General features: G+C 56.2%; 2 protein-coding genes across 5 annotated transcripts in view; both read right to left on the reverse strand.

Annotated features, from left to right (window-relative positions):
- Positions 1–27: 27 nt before the first annotated feature.
- On the reverse strand, positions 28–4,756 carry TMEM115 (transmembrane protein 115). The gene is made up of 2 exons (XM_049862839.1): positions 3,403–4,756; positions 28–801 (listed from the first exon to the last, which is right to left on the reverse strand). The coding sequence occupies exons 1-2, from the start codon at positions 4,251–4,253 to the stop codon at positions 597–599; spliced, it is 1,056 nt and encodes a 351-aa protein (XP_049718796.1). The 5' UTR covers positions 4,254–4,756; the 3' UTR covers positions 28–596.
- Positions 4,757–8,776: 4,020 nt separating this feature from the next.
- CACNA2D2 (calcium voltage-gated channel auxiliary subunit alpha2delta 2) overlaps positions 8,777–17,353 on the reverse strand; it is a 155,501-nt gene continuing 146,924 nt past the window's right edge. For 2 of the 4 annotated variants that reach the window (XM_049862672.1, XM_049862676.1), the window contains 15 exons: positions 15,895–15,955; positions 13,611–13,708; positions 13,293–13,383; positions 13,123–13,185; positions 12,882–12,985; positions 12,478–12,576; positions 12,300–12,388; positions 12,043–12,093; positions 11,470–11,796; positions 11,269–11,321; positions 11,104–11,159; positions 10,822–10,948; positions 10,529–10,638; positions 10,350–10,432; positions 8,777–10,242 (listed from right to left, as the gene is read on the reverse strand). In XM_049862672.1, coding sequence (XP_049718629.1) covers positions 10,114–10,242; positions 10,350–10,432; positions 10,529–10,638; positions 10,822–10,948; positions 11,104–11,159; positions 11,269–11,321; positions 11,470–11,796; positions 12,043–12,093; positions 12,300–12,388; positions 12,478–12,576; positions 12,882–12,985; positions 13,123–13,185; positions 13,293–13,383; positions 13,611–13,708; positions 15,895–15,955 — 1,541 coding nt within the window. In that variant the 3' untranslated portion in view covers positions 8,777–10,113. The remainder of the gene's footprint in view (positions 10,243–10,349; positions 10,433–10,528; positions 10,639–10,821; positions 10,949–11,103; positions 11,160–11,268; positions 11,322–11,469; positions 11,797–12,042; positions 12,094–12,299; positions 12,389–12,477; positions 12,577–12,881; positions 12,986–13,122; positions 13,186–13,292; positions 13,384–13,610; positions 13,709–15,894; positions 15,956–17,353) is intronic. The other 2 variants (XM_049862675.1, XM_049862673.1) reach the window with 2 other exon arrangements.

Genomic DNA, 17,353 nt, shown 5'->3' on the forward strand with positions numbered 1-17,353 from the left:
GTGGTCTGACAGAGCCCAGGAGCCACATCTCAAAGAACTGCTTTATTGATACTGCGAGGCTGGGCTTGGCTGCCCGCTCAAGTGGTCCTGTAGAAAATACCTGGGAGCTGTGGCTGTCCTGGCCCAGAAGCAGCCACGGCCACAGCAGAGGGAAACAGAAATCCTGAAATGAACTCAGTCTTTCTGGGGGTAGTTGGGGCTGTGCAGCTCTGCACCGGCTGGGCCCCCAGAACATTTTTGGCAAATCCTTGCCTTGGCTCAGGGCTCTCAGCAACCAGTTTCAGGCATGAGGGCCAGCTTAGGAGCTGTGGCACCAATGTCCTTGCAGCCACTTGCCTGGGGCTGTCTGCTGAGGCATAGTCTTACCTCAGATGGGGCGTGGGCTGCCTGATGTAGCCCCATGCCTGGGCATAGTGGTTGTCTGGAGTTGAAACCAAGTTAGCAAGAGGCCTGGGTAGTGTTGGCGAGAAACAGCAGAACGCTGTGGAAACATCCAGCAGGCATTCTTCCCTCCCCTTAGAGCAGCTGGTGCCCTGGAGTAGCTGAGAGGGTGGTGAAGGGGGCTTAGGAGGTGCTGCCCTTGGGGTGGTCTGGAGTTACAGATTCGGGGTCACCGCCTCGAAGGTAATTAGGCTAGATTCTGGGGCAGCCCCCTTCCCTGGGGGTGTGGAGCCCTTGTCTGATGGCAGGGGGCTGTCCACCTTGGCTCTGGTCTCCTCTTCATCATCATCCAGACTGGGCCAGACAGACTGGTCCTCCACTTTCTTCAGCCGCTCATTGAGGGCCTTCAGGGCTAGTTGCCTGGTGCCAGAGGAGAGAAGACAGGTCACAGGTCACTCTTAGCTTGGGCTTGGCTTATACCCTGCACCCTTCCCCCATGAGACTGACTCCACCCAGGCTTCTCCCCCAGAATCCCATGTGCTACCCCTCCCCATGCAGGGCCCAGGGCTACCTAGAGGTTGGATTAGGGCCCACTCTGCCATCAGAAATAGGACCCAGTGGCTTTTGAGCCTTCCCTCCAAAAACGGAGCACTCCACCTCCAGGCTGAGGCCAGTGGGCTATCTGCCAGGTGGCCAGGAGGCTGACTGCCAGACTGCCAGCCAGGCCAGCCAACAGGAAGGTTCTGAATATAGTACCTAAGGGTGGGTGGAGCTGGTGCCTCAGGGCAGATGGTGGAAGGGTAAGTCCCTGGCCACTGTCATCACATCCAGGGAGAGGGTTATTACTTCTCCCCCTCTCCAGGTCAGGGGTGTCCTGAGGCTCCTGGCAACCATCTGTAGGAAAGGCTGGAACTCAGGCCTCTGCCTTGTCTGTCAGCCAACTTGGGCCAGCCCATCCCTCCTACATGACTCTAATATCCTTCTTCCCATAATTCCCAAAGCCACCAGGGCCTGTGTTAGAGCAGGGCCTAGTTAAGCCCTTGCAGGAAGAGAGGAAGGGCAAACAGCTCACATGGGTAGGGCACAGATCAGAGCCTACTCATTTCATAGGGCAGACCCTAGCAGACCCCACTTTGGGGAGAGGTGGGAAAATTCACTATAAGAACATATACACATGCGCTCAGAATCACCAGCAGGTAGAGTGCCTATGCTGCCAGGCAATACTTCCAACAGTGCCACTATGGACCCCTGATGCTCCAAACACTCTACCACCAGTTTGGGGGATGGCTTGTATAGCCTCCCAGGCTCTAGAAGAGAACGAATCTTCACCATGCCAGGAACATGACAGGAGAGGCAAAAGGGCACAGGCACAGACGGCTCTGCACACTTCCACTCTGCCCTCTAACCTGGCACACAGCAAGTTGGCACAGGCAGGACAGTTATTCCCTGTCTCTACCCAGGCCCCCATCCCAGAGTAGCCCTTGCTAGCTGTCTAAAGCCTGCCAAGGCAGCGAGGTAGTGGCATGCCAGTGGCTTCTTTCTCACAAGGGTCAAAGAGACAAACAGGAAACCTTGTCTCCCTCTGTTAGTGGCCCTTTGGGTCTGCAGGTGGCATGCAGTCAGATGTCAAGCTGGTTTGAGGAGCAGACCCCACCCCCATGTAAGGTGACAACCACAAGGTTATGTTAAGAATTCTCCTCCTGCACCCCGCCCCCTTCCTGCAACCTGCCTCCTGGGCCTGGGCAGAGGTTTTTGGAACGCCTAACCAACTCTCTCACTGGAGGAGGGGCCCCCACTGAGGTCTAGCCCCATCTGAATAGCTCTGAGGGCAGCTTGGTTCTTACTAGCCCCAGCTCTCCCAGCCCCATTTCGTCCATGTGACAAGATTAAGACTATCTCTGTCTTTAGGGCTCATCAGCTGCAGGAACTCAAGCTGTAGGGCTCAGAATTATGTCCTGCAGTGTGCTGTGTGTACTTTTTGACACCCACCACCTTGGACCACAGCCATCATCTTATGTAGCTCCTTCACCAGCCTGGAAACTCCTTCAAGAAAGGGATGTCTTCTACAAACAACTCCATAGCCCCAGTGAAGGGTAAGCATAGCGATACCTGTTCAGCTGAATTCATGAAGCTTCCTGCCAAGAACCCATTTTACAGGGGAACAAAAGCAAAAGTCTTTGACAAATGACAAAGGAGGAACAGAATCTGCCTTAGATTTTACTACCTGAATAATTGCCTCAAAAAAACTCAAGAATGATGGTGGAAATGGAGCTGTGGGCCTGGTGGAAGCTGTGACCGCTTTGGTGAGGCCACAGAGCTGGGAGAGTCAGAGCAGTATTTAACAAAGACCTATTCTGGCCTGGCCAAGATGCACCCAGTGAATAATTCACCTGGGACTCCTGATGGTGCCGGTGGCTTAGTTTACAGATAACAAAAGGGTCATCCTCCACTCCCTGGTGTGTTATGTGGCCTGTCCCTTGGGTTTGGTGACACATGCCTGCTGGAGGAGGAGGGGAATCTGGCAGTACCCCAAGCTCGCTTCTCAATAAATAAGCGGCAGAGAAGCACAGAATCTGAATTAAGGACCAGGAGGCGTACAGGGTTCAACATTTGGAAATCAGGGTGGCCCAGATGGCCTCTTATGGACCCCAAGACTCCCTCCCTGTCTCTCCCTCACAGGGGAGAAGGGACCAACAGGTTGTCTCTGGTTCCTGTAGGACCCGGGTCCAGGATTCCAAGCCTGGGTTATGTTTACGTGGTTCTCCATTAGTCCCTCACGCAGCATCAAAGGAAACTGCGCATTTCTGGAGGTTTGTTAAGTGGCCTAAGTGGTGAGAAAAGCTACTTTGACTCCCCAACGTTAGAAAGCACCTAAATGCTGGGTTCCTTAAGGCCAAACACTGCATTTTATCCCTTTCTGCATCTGCCCCAGAGCCAGTAGCCTACACACAGCAGCACTTCTACAGATGAACCAATAAATAGTCTGCTAGCTTGAAAAGGTTTTGGAAGATTCCACAGTACCTTCTCCTCTCAGCATCCTGAGGGTCTGTGCCTGGGAGGCTGATGGTGATGGAGGATGGGGCACCCACGTCATAGCGTTTCACTGTCTTCTGGCATATCTTTACCTTCACCAGGAGGCCATGGACCAAGTTCGCCAACAGTCCGACCACAGGCTGCAGGATCTCAGGGAAGAAGGTGGCAAAAGCAAAGTGGTCGGCCATGTCCCCTCGGCCCCGGCTGTGGCGCTGGTAGAAGCGAAGATAGATCCAACTGGAGAGCAGCCCAAAGCCATAGGAGGCCAGTGCTGGGCTCTGGAGCAGTGTGGCCAGCCGCAGTAGCAGTAGCAGTGCCAGCAGCAGCATGGGCACGACGCTGATGCGCACCTGGGGCACTCGCAGCACTACACAGTCTCCCATGGTTTGCTTGAGTGCCACCAGGACACCACCTAGAAAGCCCAGGGCGCCATGGATGCGGACAGTGAACAGGTAGACCAAGTTGAAGGAAGCCATGTAGGTGAGGAGGTAGGCGAAGGCCCCCAGCAGTCCCACAGACACGTTCACCACTGAGAAGAAGATGAGCAGCTCCAAGGCCCCCCAGAGGGGCTCTAGCAAACGCCCGGCCACCACTACTGTAGCTAGGCTAATGGCCACGTCCCACACGTGCTGCTCCATCAGCCCATGAGTGGCCAAGGTCCAGATCCAGAAGTTGGGGGGAAAGAGGTAGCCTGGGGTGACCGCCAGGCAGCCCGTGTCCACGGCGAAGGACAGCAGGTAGAGGAAAAGCACAGCCGCGCACAGGGCCTTCACCACCACGCTGGCGCTGGCCAGGATGGCCCCCAAGTGCTGGCGGGCGCCTGGTAGGGCGCGCTGCATCTTCGCGGGAGACGACAGCCTTGGGGTAAGATCTGGTGGCCTAGGGGCCTCCCCGGGGCCTCGTTCCCGTCCGGCCCCGACGGGAGGCCCGGGACCGGCCTAGTCACTGGACTATGGCCCTGGTGAAGGCTCCACTTCCGGTCGGATCGGGCACCGATACTGAGAGGCCGAGCCGGGCCTGGTTGCGGGGCCGGGGCCTAGGCCCCTTGCCCGGGACCTGAGGAAAGGCCCTGGGCGGCTTAGGCACGCTTGCCTGGCCCCACTGTGGGCCCCGCGCCAGGCCGGCCGGGCCGTTGTTGATCTCAGGGCTCGGCCTCCTCCATCCAGCGGGGTCCCATCGGTCCGAGCGCGGGACTGACGCCTTCTTCTGGGTCCGAGTTAAGTCCGGTTAGCTTCGGCTCTGCCTCAGTCTTGATTTCGACTGTACCTCCTCCCTTTTCAGGGGCCGACAAACATGGGCGCTACGCTTGCGCGCCCAAGCGAAGGCGGGGTGCCCTCTGAGCGCTGGTGTTCCGGCCCCGCGGCATGCTGGGACATGGAGTCCCTCGGAGTTCCGGGACGAGTAGAAACGGTGTTCTGAGAGGAACTACAAGTCCCAGGGGGCCATGCGCCCGGACGCTCCCCTTGGTGGTGAGAGGAGGGTGTGCTGGAAGTTGTAGTTCTCAGCGCCGTTTTCTCCGGTTCTCAAGAGGTGGGGGAGGCTGAACGAGCATCGCTGATCTCGGGAAAGTGGAGAGTACCGGCAGCAACACAACCCCATGGCTGACACTTGTCAGTTACTAGGGAAGAGCCACAGTGGCTCTATTTGTGTATGAACATCTGAATGGGTGTGTCCCTGTGGGCAGGTGTGTAGGGGTGAGAATTCCGTAAGGTCCTGGTGTGTGTAAGGTGTGTGCGCGAGTTCTCAGAATCTCGGCGGTCGGATGTATGGTGTCCAACCTAGGCTGAAATCCTTGCTTTGCCACTAGGCAACTCTGTGACCTTGGCTAAGTTACTGAAACTTTTTGGAACTCGGTTTCGTGGTCCTGAAAATGGAGATAATGGCAGGACCTTCCTACCTTGAGGAGACAGACCTATAAACTGCCAGTAGAGTGTTGTTGCTCAGGCTCCACTTGAGGTAGAACTGGGGCAGGAACCCAGGTCTTCCGTTTCCTCACTCCAAAAGAGTGAGGACGGGCTGTCCTCAGTTGCCCTCCACCAGAGACTTCTGATCGCTGGTGAGAGGAAGAGAGGTCTCCCCACAAGCCTGGGCCAGGCATGCCCAGTGGCTTCCGGCAGGTTGTGTCCTGTGCAAACTGATTTTTTTGTATACTGAGTTACTTTTTAAAGTGTGCATTTGATTAACATAATTATATGACAGAATGTTTATATAAAGCTCAGAACTTCTTCTCAGCCACTGTTCAAAGTACAGCTGCTGATGTGTGCGGAGCCTTCCGGGCTATAAAGGCCATCGACACCTTTTATCTTTGTCTGGAGAGTGGGTTCCCACTGGATACAACCTCAGGGTAGAGTTGCCAGATTTAGTAAATCAAAATACAGGACACCAAGTTAATTTTGAATTTTAATGAACACTAATATTTTTAGCAATATGCATGTCCCAAAATTTTTAGTTTAAGTATGGCCCCTGCAATATTTGAAACATGTTGCAATTGGGTGCTGGCAAGCCAGTTTTTGACTCATAGCAACCATGTGTGTTTTTTACTAATATTTTTAGCAATATGCATGTCCCAAAATTTTTAGTGTAAGTATGGCCCCTGCAATATTTGAAACATGTTGCAATTGGGTGCTGGCAAGCCAGTTTTTGACTCTAGCAACCATGTGTGACAGAGAGTAGAACAGCGCCATAGGGTTTTCTAGGTTGTAATCTCTGCAGAAGCAGATCACCAAGTCTGTCTCCTTTGAAGCCACTCAGGTGGGTTGAAACTGCCAACCTTTCTGTTAGCAGCTGAGTGCTTAACCATTGGACTACCAGGGTTCCCTATTTGAAATATACTTATTGTGGTGCAATGAATCACTTTTGTATGCCCTTTCTAGCCATGGTCTTCTAAACTCCCATTAAATGACTGGCTGGGACTATGCAAATAAGGTGCTTGTGGCCCACCAGGGAGATTGGTCAGTTTTGCCATCCCACTAGGCTTGAAAAGAGCCAATCCCAGAGATGGAGGGGGAATCTCACTACCATCAAGAAGAACAGCTGGGAGCGAAGTGCGTCCTTTGGACTCAGGGCCCCTGTACTGAGAACCTCCTAGTCCCAGGAGACAGCTGTTAACATTGGAGAGCTGTTAACACTGGAGGCTGTGACAGTAGCATGAGACAGCAGCAGCACAGAACCGGCAGATGGCTGCAGTGGGTTCACCAAACCACAGAGCCAGAGAGCTGCGTGCCTTCAGGCAGGAGGCTTCTTGGCAGAATGGGGTGCCTCTGGGCACTTACTGGCAAGCTAAAGAACTGTAACACTTGCCCAAGCAGGGCAGAGGCCAGGCCCGAGCAAGGCCCAGTGGCAGAGGCCTCCCTTTGGGTATGCATGACCAAGAAGAAGCTGTCCTGATCAAGTAAGTGTATCCTGAGTTGTTCCTGTTACTTCCAAGTTGATCCTGATCCTGAACTGTAACCTGTTACTTCCCTAATAAACCCCATAATCATGAGTGTGGTCTGTGAGTTCTGTCTGGCCATTGCAACAAATTATCAAGCCCAGGAGAGAAGTAGAGAGTGCCATGGGAGGGACAGCTGGTGTCAGAATTGGTCAAAATTTGGAAGATGGAAGTATGTCTGACTTCCACCTCATAAGGTCAGCTTTGGCCTGATGCTGATACTGGTTATCCTACTCCCTCGTGAAGTTAGATAGGGACCTCTACTCCTATCATATTACACCTATACTAAAAAATTATTGCTTGTTTCTCTGAAAATCAAATTCGACTGGATGTTCTGTATCTGGCAATCCTACTCCAGGACTGCTGTTAGGGGTCATGGAATCTGTCTCCCGGGTTGCCTGCAGAGGAGTGAGGAAAGCCCCATGCCTTTGCAGAGGGCTGAAATGCCTTCCATCTATTTAGCATCCAAGGCCCTCCTCCCACTGGCCACCTCCTCTCTGAAACATTTGCTGATTTCTTACCCTTCCCACCCAGGAAGAAAGGATTTCTCCTCTAAGTCTCAGTTCTCTTATCTGCAGAATGGGAACACGGTATTACCCACCCCTAAGGTTGTGGTTCAGAAGAAAGCCTGGCCATCTGCTTTCAAAAAATCAGCACTGGAAACTCTGTAACGCACAGTTCTACTCTGACACACATGGGATCGCCATGAGTCAGGGCTGACTCAACAACAAAAAGGGTTGTGGCGAAGACTCAGTTGGAAGGCCCAAAGCCTCAGGGTAACCGAGGAGTGAGCGAATCCCTCCGCCCCTGCAACTAAGTGCATTTTAGAACGGGAATGAGGGTTGCGGGTCAGAAGGAAACCTCAGCCCTGGTGGTTATAACTCTCTTCTCTTGAAAATAATGTGAAGGCCATGTCAACTAGGGTTAAGAGGGTTAAGTTTAAAATGAACAATGACATAGGGGCATTTGGTCCTGGTTAGTGCAGCACAAGAGAATTTTGCAAATACTGCCTGGAATTCAGGCTCCAGCATTAGCAACAGCGGCTCGGGCCTCCCCTGGGCCAGAGGGGACTACGGCTGTGCTTGTGGGCAAGCTAGCCCCCGGCCTCCTACAGCTCTCCCCATTCAAACCCGTATTTCATCTCTCTTCCTCGTTCCAGGGTCCCGTCCTTGAGTCTTTGGGAGGCTTTTTTTTTTCTTTTTGCCAAAAATATTATGCCCTATGCCCAACTGGCAGTCACACCCAGCTGAGCAGTAGGTGGGATTCTGAGGTCAAGGTCACCTGTCATCATTGCTACCCAGTCCCCACCATTGGGCAGACACAGTGGATGGGAACTGTTTGAAGTGAAAATATGAACATTATTTAATAACTGATCTTCTGTAATAAACCATTTGAAAATATTTTACAAGGAATCACACACACGATATTTTACAAAGTTTCTTGTCTTTTTTGTCACTGTTGTTTTTCTGACTTGTCTGTACAAAATAGAACAAAAAAAAAGGGCAGAAAAAAGAAATGGTCCCCCATCCCCCACAGGTCCCCTGAGCCCGAGGTGAAGGGGCAGCCAGGTTGGGTGGGCTATGAGGAGGATCAGACCCAGCTGGAGGTTGGATAGCTAGCTGATGGGGATTGTTTTGTCTGTTTTTCTGTTTTTTAAACTTAAAATATATTTTTTTCTGTATATGTTTGTTTATTTTTATATTCTCCATTGAGCACCTGACTACACTACATTTACACACACGCCCCCACAGGACACGGCTGGCAACCAGGCTGGGCACCAGCAGCAGGCATGGACCATACACACACCGAGAAAGCGACAAGCAACATGACATTAATTAACGGAGCCATTAATTAATGCATCACCCTCCCCCCTCCTCCCAGTCCATCTGAGCCCCATGGCCACATCCCCCTGCCCTCAGTCCCCCACTGACCCCCAAGATGGGATGCCTTGGGGGAAATGACCAAAATGAAGTGTGAAGAGATGTGCCCAGGCCCAGCCTCTGTGTGTGCAGTGTGTGTGTGCAAGTGTGTGTTCAGTAGGGGAGGGGCAGTTTGGCCTCCTGGGGGCAGGGAGTGTGTATATGTGAGTGGAAATGGAACAGGGAGTAGGTGCAGGCCTGAGTGTGTAAGGGCCGGATTGAGGGTGGGATGGCCCAGCCAGGAGAGACCAAGTCACCCCTGCTAAGGCAAAGGCCGATGTCTAGCGGGGGTTCCTCTGCTGAGGGGTGCAGGCAGTGGCATATGGACCCGGTGGGGGCCTGACACTAGTGAGAAATGGTTACAATGAGCACCTGGCAGAGTCAGGGGCACTTGGGGGACACTGGCAGCCAGAGGTAAGACAGAGGGGTCTCTGCCCTGGCCCTGGCATTTGGCACTATTTGACATCCTGCTTTAGAGATGGGAGGATCAGCTGGGGTACAGCTCAGATTAGAGGCAGGCGGTGAGCAGGAGATGGAGTGTGAGGTGGCAACCCTCCCACCAACCCCTCACCCAGTATAAGGCTTTGTGAGCCCCACCCACTCCGTCGTGTGTGTGTGTGTGTGTGTGTGTGTGTTTGTGTGTGTGTGTATGTCTCTGTATGTGTATACTCCAGGGTATGTCTAGTATGAGTCCAGTTTCTGCCCTCAGGGCACCGGGTATGCATGGGGTTGTGTCTGAAACGCTGTCACCATGTCTGTCCTGGCACCCGAAGGGCTTGAAGGAGGGGAGGTGGTTGTAGGCCTCAGAGGGCTAGGAGCCCTTGCGGGGGCAGGGGGGTCCTTAGGACCCCTCTCCTGCTAAAGCTTAATCAGAGCCTCTCCCTTGCATACCCTGCTCAGGGAGCTGGGATGCGCAAGTCTCAAAGTGCCCATCTCACCTTCCTCCATTATTCCCAGGGAAACCAGGTCTGGGCTGGGCTGGGCTGGGGCAGCCGGGCCATGGTATAGGAATCCAGCTGGGGCAGGGGTTAGGTCTCCAACGCAGAGGGAGACTCGAGGCCTGGTGGGCAGTGGAGGCCTGTCTTGCACCAGTGAGTGTGGCTTCCCTGTCCCAGTTCTCCGGGATGGGTGAGTCCAGTGGGAATGAAGGGTCTGGGGACACTGTGACAGTTCAGCGGTGACATGTGGCTTGGGGGCCAAAGACCTGCGGCGTCCTCCTTTGGGACCCCAACCCATGGCGCAAACTCTCAGGGTTCATGTCCTTCAGTGAGGGGAGGTGGCAAGGCTCTAAGGCGGGAGTATGGAGCTGGAGGGCTGGGTAAAGGCTGGGAGGCGCGAGGGTGGGGGCGCTCAAAGGCGACATGAGGCGTGGGCCTGAACTTGGGGCTGCAGGCCCAGAAGGAGCAGCAGCTGCAGGGAGACCAGGACGCTCAGCGACGGCGGGAAGGAGGCTCCGCGGCCACAGTCTGAGGTATCTTCCTGCGGGGAGAAACAGGCAGCTGATCAGCCGGGCAGGACGGGACGCAGGGCCTCACCAGGCCTGGGGGAGGGAAGCGGGGTGTCTAGCCTGACGCCCCCGTCCTCACCGTCGCGTTGTAGTCGAAGCAGATGTGTGGGCCTCTCCGGTATCGCGGTCTCTGCACCAGCTCACACTGCTCCGGGCCGTCCGCTGGGCATGGGTGGGTAGTCAAGGAGGCCGCGGATGCACGGAGGGGGCACATGGGGAGGGAGGGGCGCGGGCGGCGGGGGGGCGGTGGCAGGATACAGTGTGTCTCCTTTTGCAGCAGCCGGCCAGCTTCACACTGGCTGCACAGCGGCTTCTCGGCCACCACGAAGAGAAGGTTGGTGTGGGTCAGTCTCTGCGCGTGGAACAGCCTGGAGAGCAGCGCAGGGAGACCTGGCTTTGAGATTCGCTCCGCCCCTCCGTTTGCAGCCTCGGCCCCGCCCCGGCCGAGTACAGCCGCAGGTCCCGCCTCCTCCCTTCTGTCCTCCCGGCGCGTCCAGCACCACCTACAGGCCCCGCCCCGGGCCCCGGCCCGCGGCTCCTCCCCCGAGTACCTGGAGCAGTTTCCGCAGTCGATGATGGCGTTGTAGGAGGCGTTCACCGAGCCGAAGTAGTACTGGGTCTGTTTCATGACGCAGCTGCTCTCACGCGCCTCGGGGCTCCCCTCGGCCTCCGCCGGGTCTGCGAGGACCCAGAGTGCCTCAGCCCCGCCCACAGACGCTGGCACGGTCTCGGGCCTCAGCCTCACTCAGCCGTAAGCCCCGCCCCCCTTGGGATCCTTCTCTACCTAGGATGGAGGGGAGGGGTTGGGGAGGGGTCTCCAAAATCCTGCCTACCTGCCTGGAACCAGCTGTGGTAGATGAGGCCATAGAGAAACTGCTGGAACAAGGACCTACAGGGCACGGAGCACCAAGTGGGAGCTGTCAGCAGAAGCCAGTATCCCCACTCCTCCTCAGTCCTCCTGGCCAGGGAGCACCCTCTCTACCGCCCCCAGGACTCACCAGGCCGCAGCCGAGGTCCACCAGGCCAGGTTAAGGAAGTCTGCAATGGTGGGCTGCAGTGGAGAGAGGGTTGTGGGCTGCCTCCGCTGCCCCTCGTCCCAGGTCACCCCCCAGCCCTCTCGGGTGAGTCAGAGGTGGGGGTCATCTGTGGGCAGGTCTCCTAGACCCCCACCTCCAGACCAGGCATTGCTGGGGGCTCACCACAAAGACGCCCCGCGGCGCAGCCCCCAGGTTCCCTGGGGGCTGGGGTGCACAGGCTGCCTGATAGTCGAAGGACTCCTTGCGGGCGTAGAAGGAATTATTGTAGAGTGCCAGCATCAGGTTGGCATCCACTTCACTGAAGAACCTGCCCACCTGGGGATGCCGGAAGGGGGTTGTGGACACAGGCTGGCAGTGCCACACCCACAGAAGGTTTGAGCCTTGTCCCTCTCCTTCCACCCTTTTCCTGACTTTCACCTGGTCCCACTGATGGTTCTGGTTCGACAGCACCAGGAATCCCCCATCATCAATGAGAACACAGAGCAGGTCCTGAGAGGTGAGGAAGGGGAAGGAGGATGGAGAGGGGCTGAGCCTCAGACCCTCCTCCCCAGGCCCTGGCAGTCCAGTGATTGAGAGTGGGGGTGCTGCCACCTCCCTCAGCCCTGGTAAGGCTGTGAAGTCAGGGTGGGGATGTTGAGGCCCACAGGCCAAGGAATGGGCCAGTAGTCAGGGTTGGGACTAAGATGTCCGAGAGTGGGTAAGCTTGGATCCTGGGCAGGTTCAGGGTACACGCACCTCATTGTTAACTTCGCAATCCATCTCACAGTGGCTGCTGGGGCCGCACTGCTGGATAGAGTGTGAGGGCTATAAGGCGACCACCAGTTCTCCCTCCTTCCTCCTCCCATCATCCCTCATACATCTGGTTTCCCAGGCCACCTGCAGCAGCCCCGGCCTCTCCTTAGGTGCTGGTGCAACTCTGGGTGGGAGGCTTGTAGGGGTTCCTGGGGATTCAGGAAGGGCACTGTTCAGCCTACTGCCTCCTGCCCAGGTACCTTCTGAGGTTGGTCCTGGTGAGTGCGATTGCTGGCTAGCACCTTGAACTTTTCAGCCCAGGCCTCCAGGTCCAGCTTGACGCCCACCACTGCAGAAAGTGAAGGGCCATCAATGCCTGCTTGCCTGGGCAGCACCCTGCCCATTGCCCCTTCTGTTGCCTCCCCTCCGGGCATTCACCTGCTGGCCTCAGTGTGCGCCCTCCCAGGCTGAGTTCCACAGCTGTGCTGACCAGGACACCAACAGTGTCGTTCTCCAGCTCCAGTGGCCTTAACAGGGCTGGGGGTGGGATGGGGTGGGGCCATCAGGAGCAGGGGTTGGCGGCCACTGACCCCTCCACTCTGGCTTCATGGGCTCAGGAGCCCAACCCAGGGCCGGCTCCGGCCTAAGCACCCAACACAGTGTTTGGCACAGTGAGTGCTCAACAAAGACAGGAGCAGCCCAGCACTCTCTCCATGTCTGCTCCAGTCTTGGCCAGTGTCATATTCGAGAGGGGCCTCAGGCAGCACAGCCCAGCCCTGGCTGGGTAGACAGGGAAGGTGAGGCTTCCCACCTGCTGTTGGACACCCTGGGTGGATACTTACTATCCTGGTGTGGGGGCTTGAAGACATAGCCGTGGTTATCCAGGCTGCGGCGGTAGAAGCTGGAATTGAAGGGTTCGGGGTTCTCTGTCCAGTCCTCAGCTGCCCTGGAGCATCCAGAAAGGCAGAGGTTGGTGGGCAAGGGGTGGTTCTGGCCTAGCCCAGTGGGGAGCAGTTGTCTCGTTAGAGGCAGGGAGGCTTCTGGGCAGCAGGACAGGGGCAGGGAGTTGGGCAGATCACTTACTTGTTGGGGAAGACACGGGTGATGCCACCATCAGTGGCAGCGAACACTGCCAGCAGGCTGTACCTGGGGGCAGCAGGGAGGTAGGGTCATAGGCCTGTCTTCCGCCAAGCAGGGCTGGGGCCTCCAGGCCCACCCCAGCCTCCTGCCCCCACAGGCTGGGTGGTGCCTACGTGTTGAGGTCCTGGTCCCGCCATACACGCTCCACCAGCTGTTGTGTGATGCCCGTGTCCAAGATCAGGTTGTGCAGAAGGAAGTTGTTGCCTGGAATTTGAGGGTTGGGTAGGGGAGCATCTTCTTTTGGCCCTCTGCCCACACTCCCCAACCTTCTCCCTTCATCCACCCTCACCCATAGGAGCCTTTCCCAGGACCTGGCCCTGGCCCTGCCCCTGGCTTGGGTCTGCATATTTCCATGCCTGCCTGCTGGGACCCTGGCTTCCTCTGAGCTGCCAGTGCACTGCCCAGACCCGGCTGCCCTGCCGGGCACTCACACTGCTTGGAGTCTGGAGTCACCTTCTCCATGAGCTCAATGAAGTTTTTCAGGAACTCGGTGTTGTTGTCAGAGGCGTTCAGGTCCTTGCAATACTCTCTGGGGGTGGGGAGGGGCAAGAAGAGTGGGCTTGCAGGGCTGGACAGAGCAGTGGGCCTGGGGCTTCTCAACAGGTCGACCTGGCCATTCGCTGAGAAATCCAGGCCTCAGGGAGGGACACGTGTTCTCATGGCCTGCAGCCGCCATGTGCCTGGCTGCCCAGGTCTCAGTTGGGACAGAACTGACAGGAGAATGAGGGTCAACTTCCTCGACCCTGGCCAGTTCTCCCTCCAGAGCATGGACTTGCAGAGCCTCCCATATATCCAGGATGGTGTGCTTGGAGGCCCCAGGAAATGCTTCATGGCTGCCTCATCCATGTGGGCACAGGTGAGGCTACAGGACCAGCATGGGCTTTGTCAACCTGCGTCTAAGATCTCATCCTGCTTCTTGACTGTGCACCTTTGGGCTCCCTGAGCCTCAGTGTCTTCATTTAGAAAATGGGAAATCACTGCCCCTACCATAGAGGGTGGAAGCCCTGGTGGCGCAGTGGTTAAGTGCTTGGCTGCTAACTGAAAAGTTGGCGGTTTGAACCCACCAGTGGCTCTGCAGGAGAAAGATGTGGCTGTGTGAAGACTTGCAGCCTTGGAAACCCTATGGGGACAGTTCTGCCCTGTCCTATAGGATCGCTATGAGCTGGAATCGACTTGACAGCAATGGGTTGTTTTTTTTTTGTTTGTTTGTTTACCATACAGGGTGTTGGGAAGTCAGTGGGAGCATGTGGGTTCTTGGACTGAATGTTCTCTTTGCCTGGAATGTTTTCCCCAGAGGTAGAAATGCCAACTCCCTCACCTCCCCAAGGCCCTCACTGGGCTCAACATTGGCTCTGGGTCCAGAGAATACGGGGGCTTTGGGGAGTGGAGGGGCCCTCTTGGGGCTCTGCTCCCCCAGGAAGTCTTGGCAAGTAGTCCCTCTACCCTGATCCTCATCCACCAGGGACTTTCCTCCAACAACTTTGTGAGAATTTGGGACTGGGTCTCAGTCCCTACTTACTCCCTGGCTCCAAGGGCCTTTGTGCAGTGCACAACCTTTACCTCTATGCATGGAGGCCACACCTTACACACCCAGAATGACACCCACACAGCTGTGCTTGACACCAAGTCACTTGCAGTCCCTCCCCCCCACACAATACACACATTCACATTTGTGGTTACTTCAGTCACTCACCCAGGAAATAGTGAGCTCTCTTGAGCCAAAGAATCAGAAGTGACCAAAACACAGTCCCCAACCTCGGAGAGCTTCCTCAGGGTTACATGGGCTGCACAGGTCTTTTCACACATTCCCACAGTCACTGATGCAGAACGCCCACCCCACATTTACACCCGGACTCTTACACACACACACACAGTGATTCAAATACAAACTCACATTGACAGAGTCACAGAGAAATTTGTGGGTGCATGCACGCATGTGCACACACACAGAGGTGAGGATTGCCCAGAGCCCCCGTGTGGTGCCTGAGAGTGCCATAGGTCTCTGCCAACTGCACCCACCAGCCCTCATCCAAAACCCAGGTCACAGGGCAGGGTTTCACCACTGGGGGCCACCTGCCTCCTCAGCTGTGGGCCAACAGGCAGTGTGTGCATGAGAATGTGTGTGTGGATGCTGAGAGTGTGCTCCAGGAAGGTCCCAGGCCCAGCCTGCTCTGGGCCACACCCATCACTTGCCAGAGCAACTCTTCAAAGCCCCGCCCCCACCCCACCAGTCTTCAGCGAGCCACCACACCTAGACTTGGCACTGCCGTGCCGACAGGGGCTCTGGCTGGCTCGGCCCCCAGACCCACACAAACACTGACACAGGACAATGACAGGGTGCCGGGTGGGGGATGGGGAGAGCACCACAAACCAGAGCAGCAGCCGCCCAGCGAGGGGCAAACTGCAGACAGCCAGCCCAGGGCAGGAAGGGCTCCCTCCTGGTTGCCTGGGAGGCCACGGAAGTTCAGCAGAGAGTCCAGAGCTCTCTCATCCCAGGCTGGCGGGAGCCAAAGCTGTGGAACTGCTGGCCACTGCTGCCTGGTGTGGCTACATGGCTCCGGGTATGCGCACGGCAGCACATACGGGGCTATGTATGGGAGAGGGGCGACACTGCACAGGACACAGACACACAGAGCTCCAGGCAGCGGTGCAAGAGGCGGGGCCGGGGCAGTCGGGGTGGGGGAGGACACCTCAGCAAGGCCACACACAAGCTACCTGGGAGCAATGAAAACATGTCCTTCAGACTCAAAGCTGCTGGGGAGCAGGAATTCAAAATCTGCAACAGAAACGGGGGGTTATCTGGCGGGGGCTGGGGAGGCGGGAGGCCAGGGGGCTCAGAGCTGACGGGGCTGGAGAGGTAGGGGAGAGGATGGCTTGAGGGAGAGGGAGACACCAGCAGAGAGGGAACCCGCCACTTCCACGTTCAGTTTCGAGCCAGAGAGAAGGGGCAGGTGGGGAGGGGTGGAGGGCCTGTGGAGACTACAGCATCGCAGGAGGAGGGCAGTTATAGCCAATATGTTGCCCGGGTCTGGTCCTCTGTTGGCAGTGAGTCCCTTGGCGTGGCTGTATATGCTTCCATACGGCTGTATAGCACATATACACGGACACACACACACACATATATATACACACACTGCTATATATATGCATGGTCTGGGGGAGGCGCCAGTCTCGCTCTTATCACACCCATAATGGAAAAAAACGCATGCTGAGCTTCCTTTGCCTCCAAAGAGACTTTGAGGAAGGGAATTGGCTTTTGGCTGCAGATTTTTATCTTTCTTTGCCGCAGCTATTTGCGTTTTGGTAGGTCTCGCTTTTGTTCTGTGTCAGGCATCAACATGGCCAAACCGAGGGTGTTTCTCATGGGCACAGACAGTCCAACCAGAGACAGGTGTGGGCAGCTGGTGGTGGGCTGCAGTGCATTGTGGGGCAGTCTTCCCTGGGGCACGGAACTGGGTGAGGGGAGACCTTCAAGGTGCCCAGGCCTGTCCTACACTGTGGGAGGAGAGGTTGGGAGGTGGGAGGGGACAGGGCACTTGGACCTGCACACCTGTCCTCCTAGGCTGGAGGCATGAGGGGCAGGTGAGGAGGGCATAGGGAGGGGTCTCTTCCCTTCTTTAGGACCTGCCTGGGGTCAGAGGAGCCAGGGAGGAATGCTAGGGACTTTAGGGAGGGCATGGGGGCGCTGTTGAAGGGTGCACCAATTGGGCTTGTGCCCTGGGCTTGTGATCTGTACATGAGTGTGTGTGTGTATGTGTGTAAGTATGTATGTGAATGTATGTGAGAGTGTGTGTGAGTTTGTGAGTGAACCTGTGGATGTGGCCACTGGGCCCCCTCTGTGGCCTCTCCCTGCTCAGCTGGACTTGCTGCCTTTGGCGGTCTATATCTGGGAAGGGCCCTTCAGCTCTTAGCTGTCCCCACTCAGGACAGCCTACCTTTCCATCCTGTCTTGACCTAGATCCCGACCTTGCTTACCCCCAGGGCTTCATTTTTGCCGAAGAGGAGTCTTCCTTGTTCCCAAATACTCCCACAATGCACTGCAAGATTCTGGGGAGGAGGACTTGGGCATGCCTGGAGGGGCTGGGCAGTCACTGGTTGGACTGTTGCTTTCTGATAGGACTGTGAGGCAGGGTTTGGACACAAGCCAATGGGACGTGGCGGGGGGGTGGCAGGG

This window comes from Elephas maximus, chromosome 20 (assembly GCF_024166365.1).
Source record: "Elephas maximus indicus isolate mEleMax1 chromosome 20, mEleMax1 primary haplotype, whole genome shotgun sequence".
Classification (NCBI taxonomy): Eukaryota; Metazoa; Chordata; class Mammalia; order Proboscidea; family Elephantidae; genus Elephas; species Elephas maximus.

Coding starts and splice junctions, on each gene's coding strand:
- TMEM115 (XM_049862839.1), bottom strand. CDS start 4,253: ATGCAGCGCGCCCTACCAGGCGCCCGCCAGCACTTGGGGGCCATCCTG. Junction 802..3,402: donor CAGGATGCTGAGAGGAGAAG/GTACTGTGGAAT, acceptor CTCTGGCACCAG/GCAACTAGCCCTGAAGGCCC.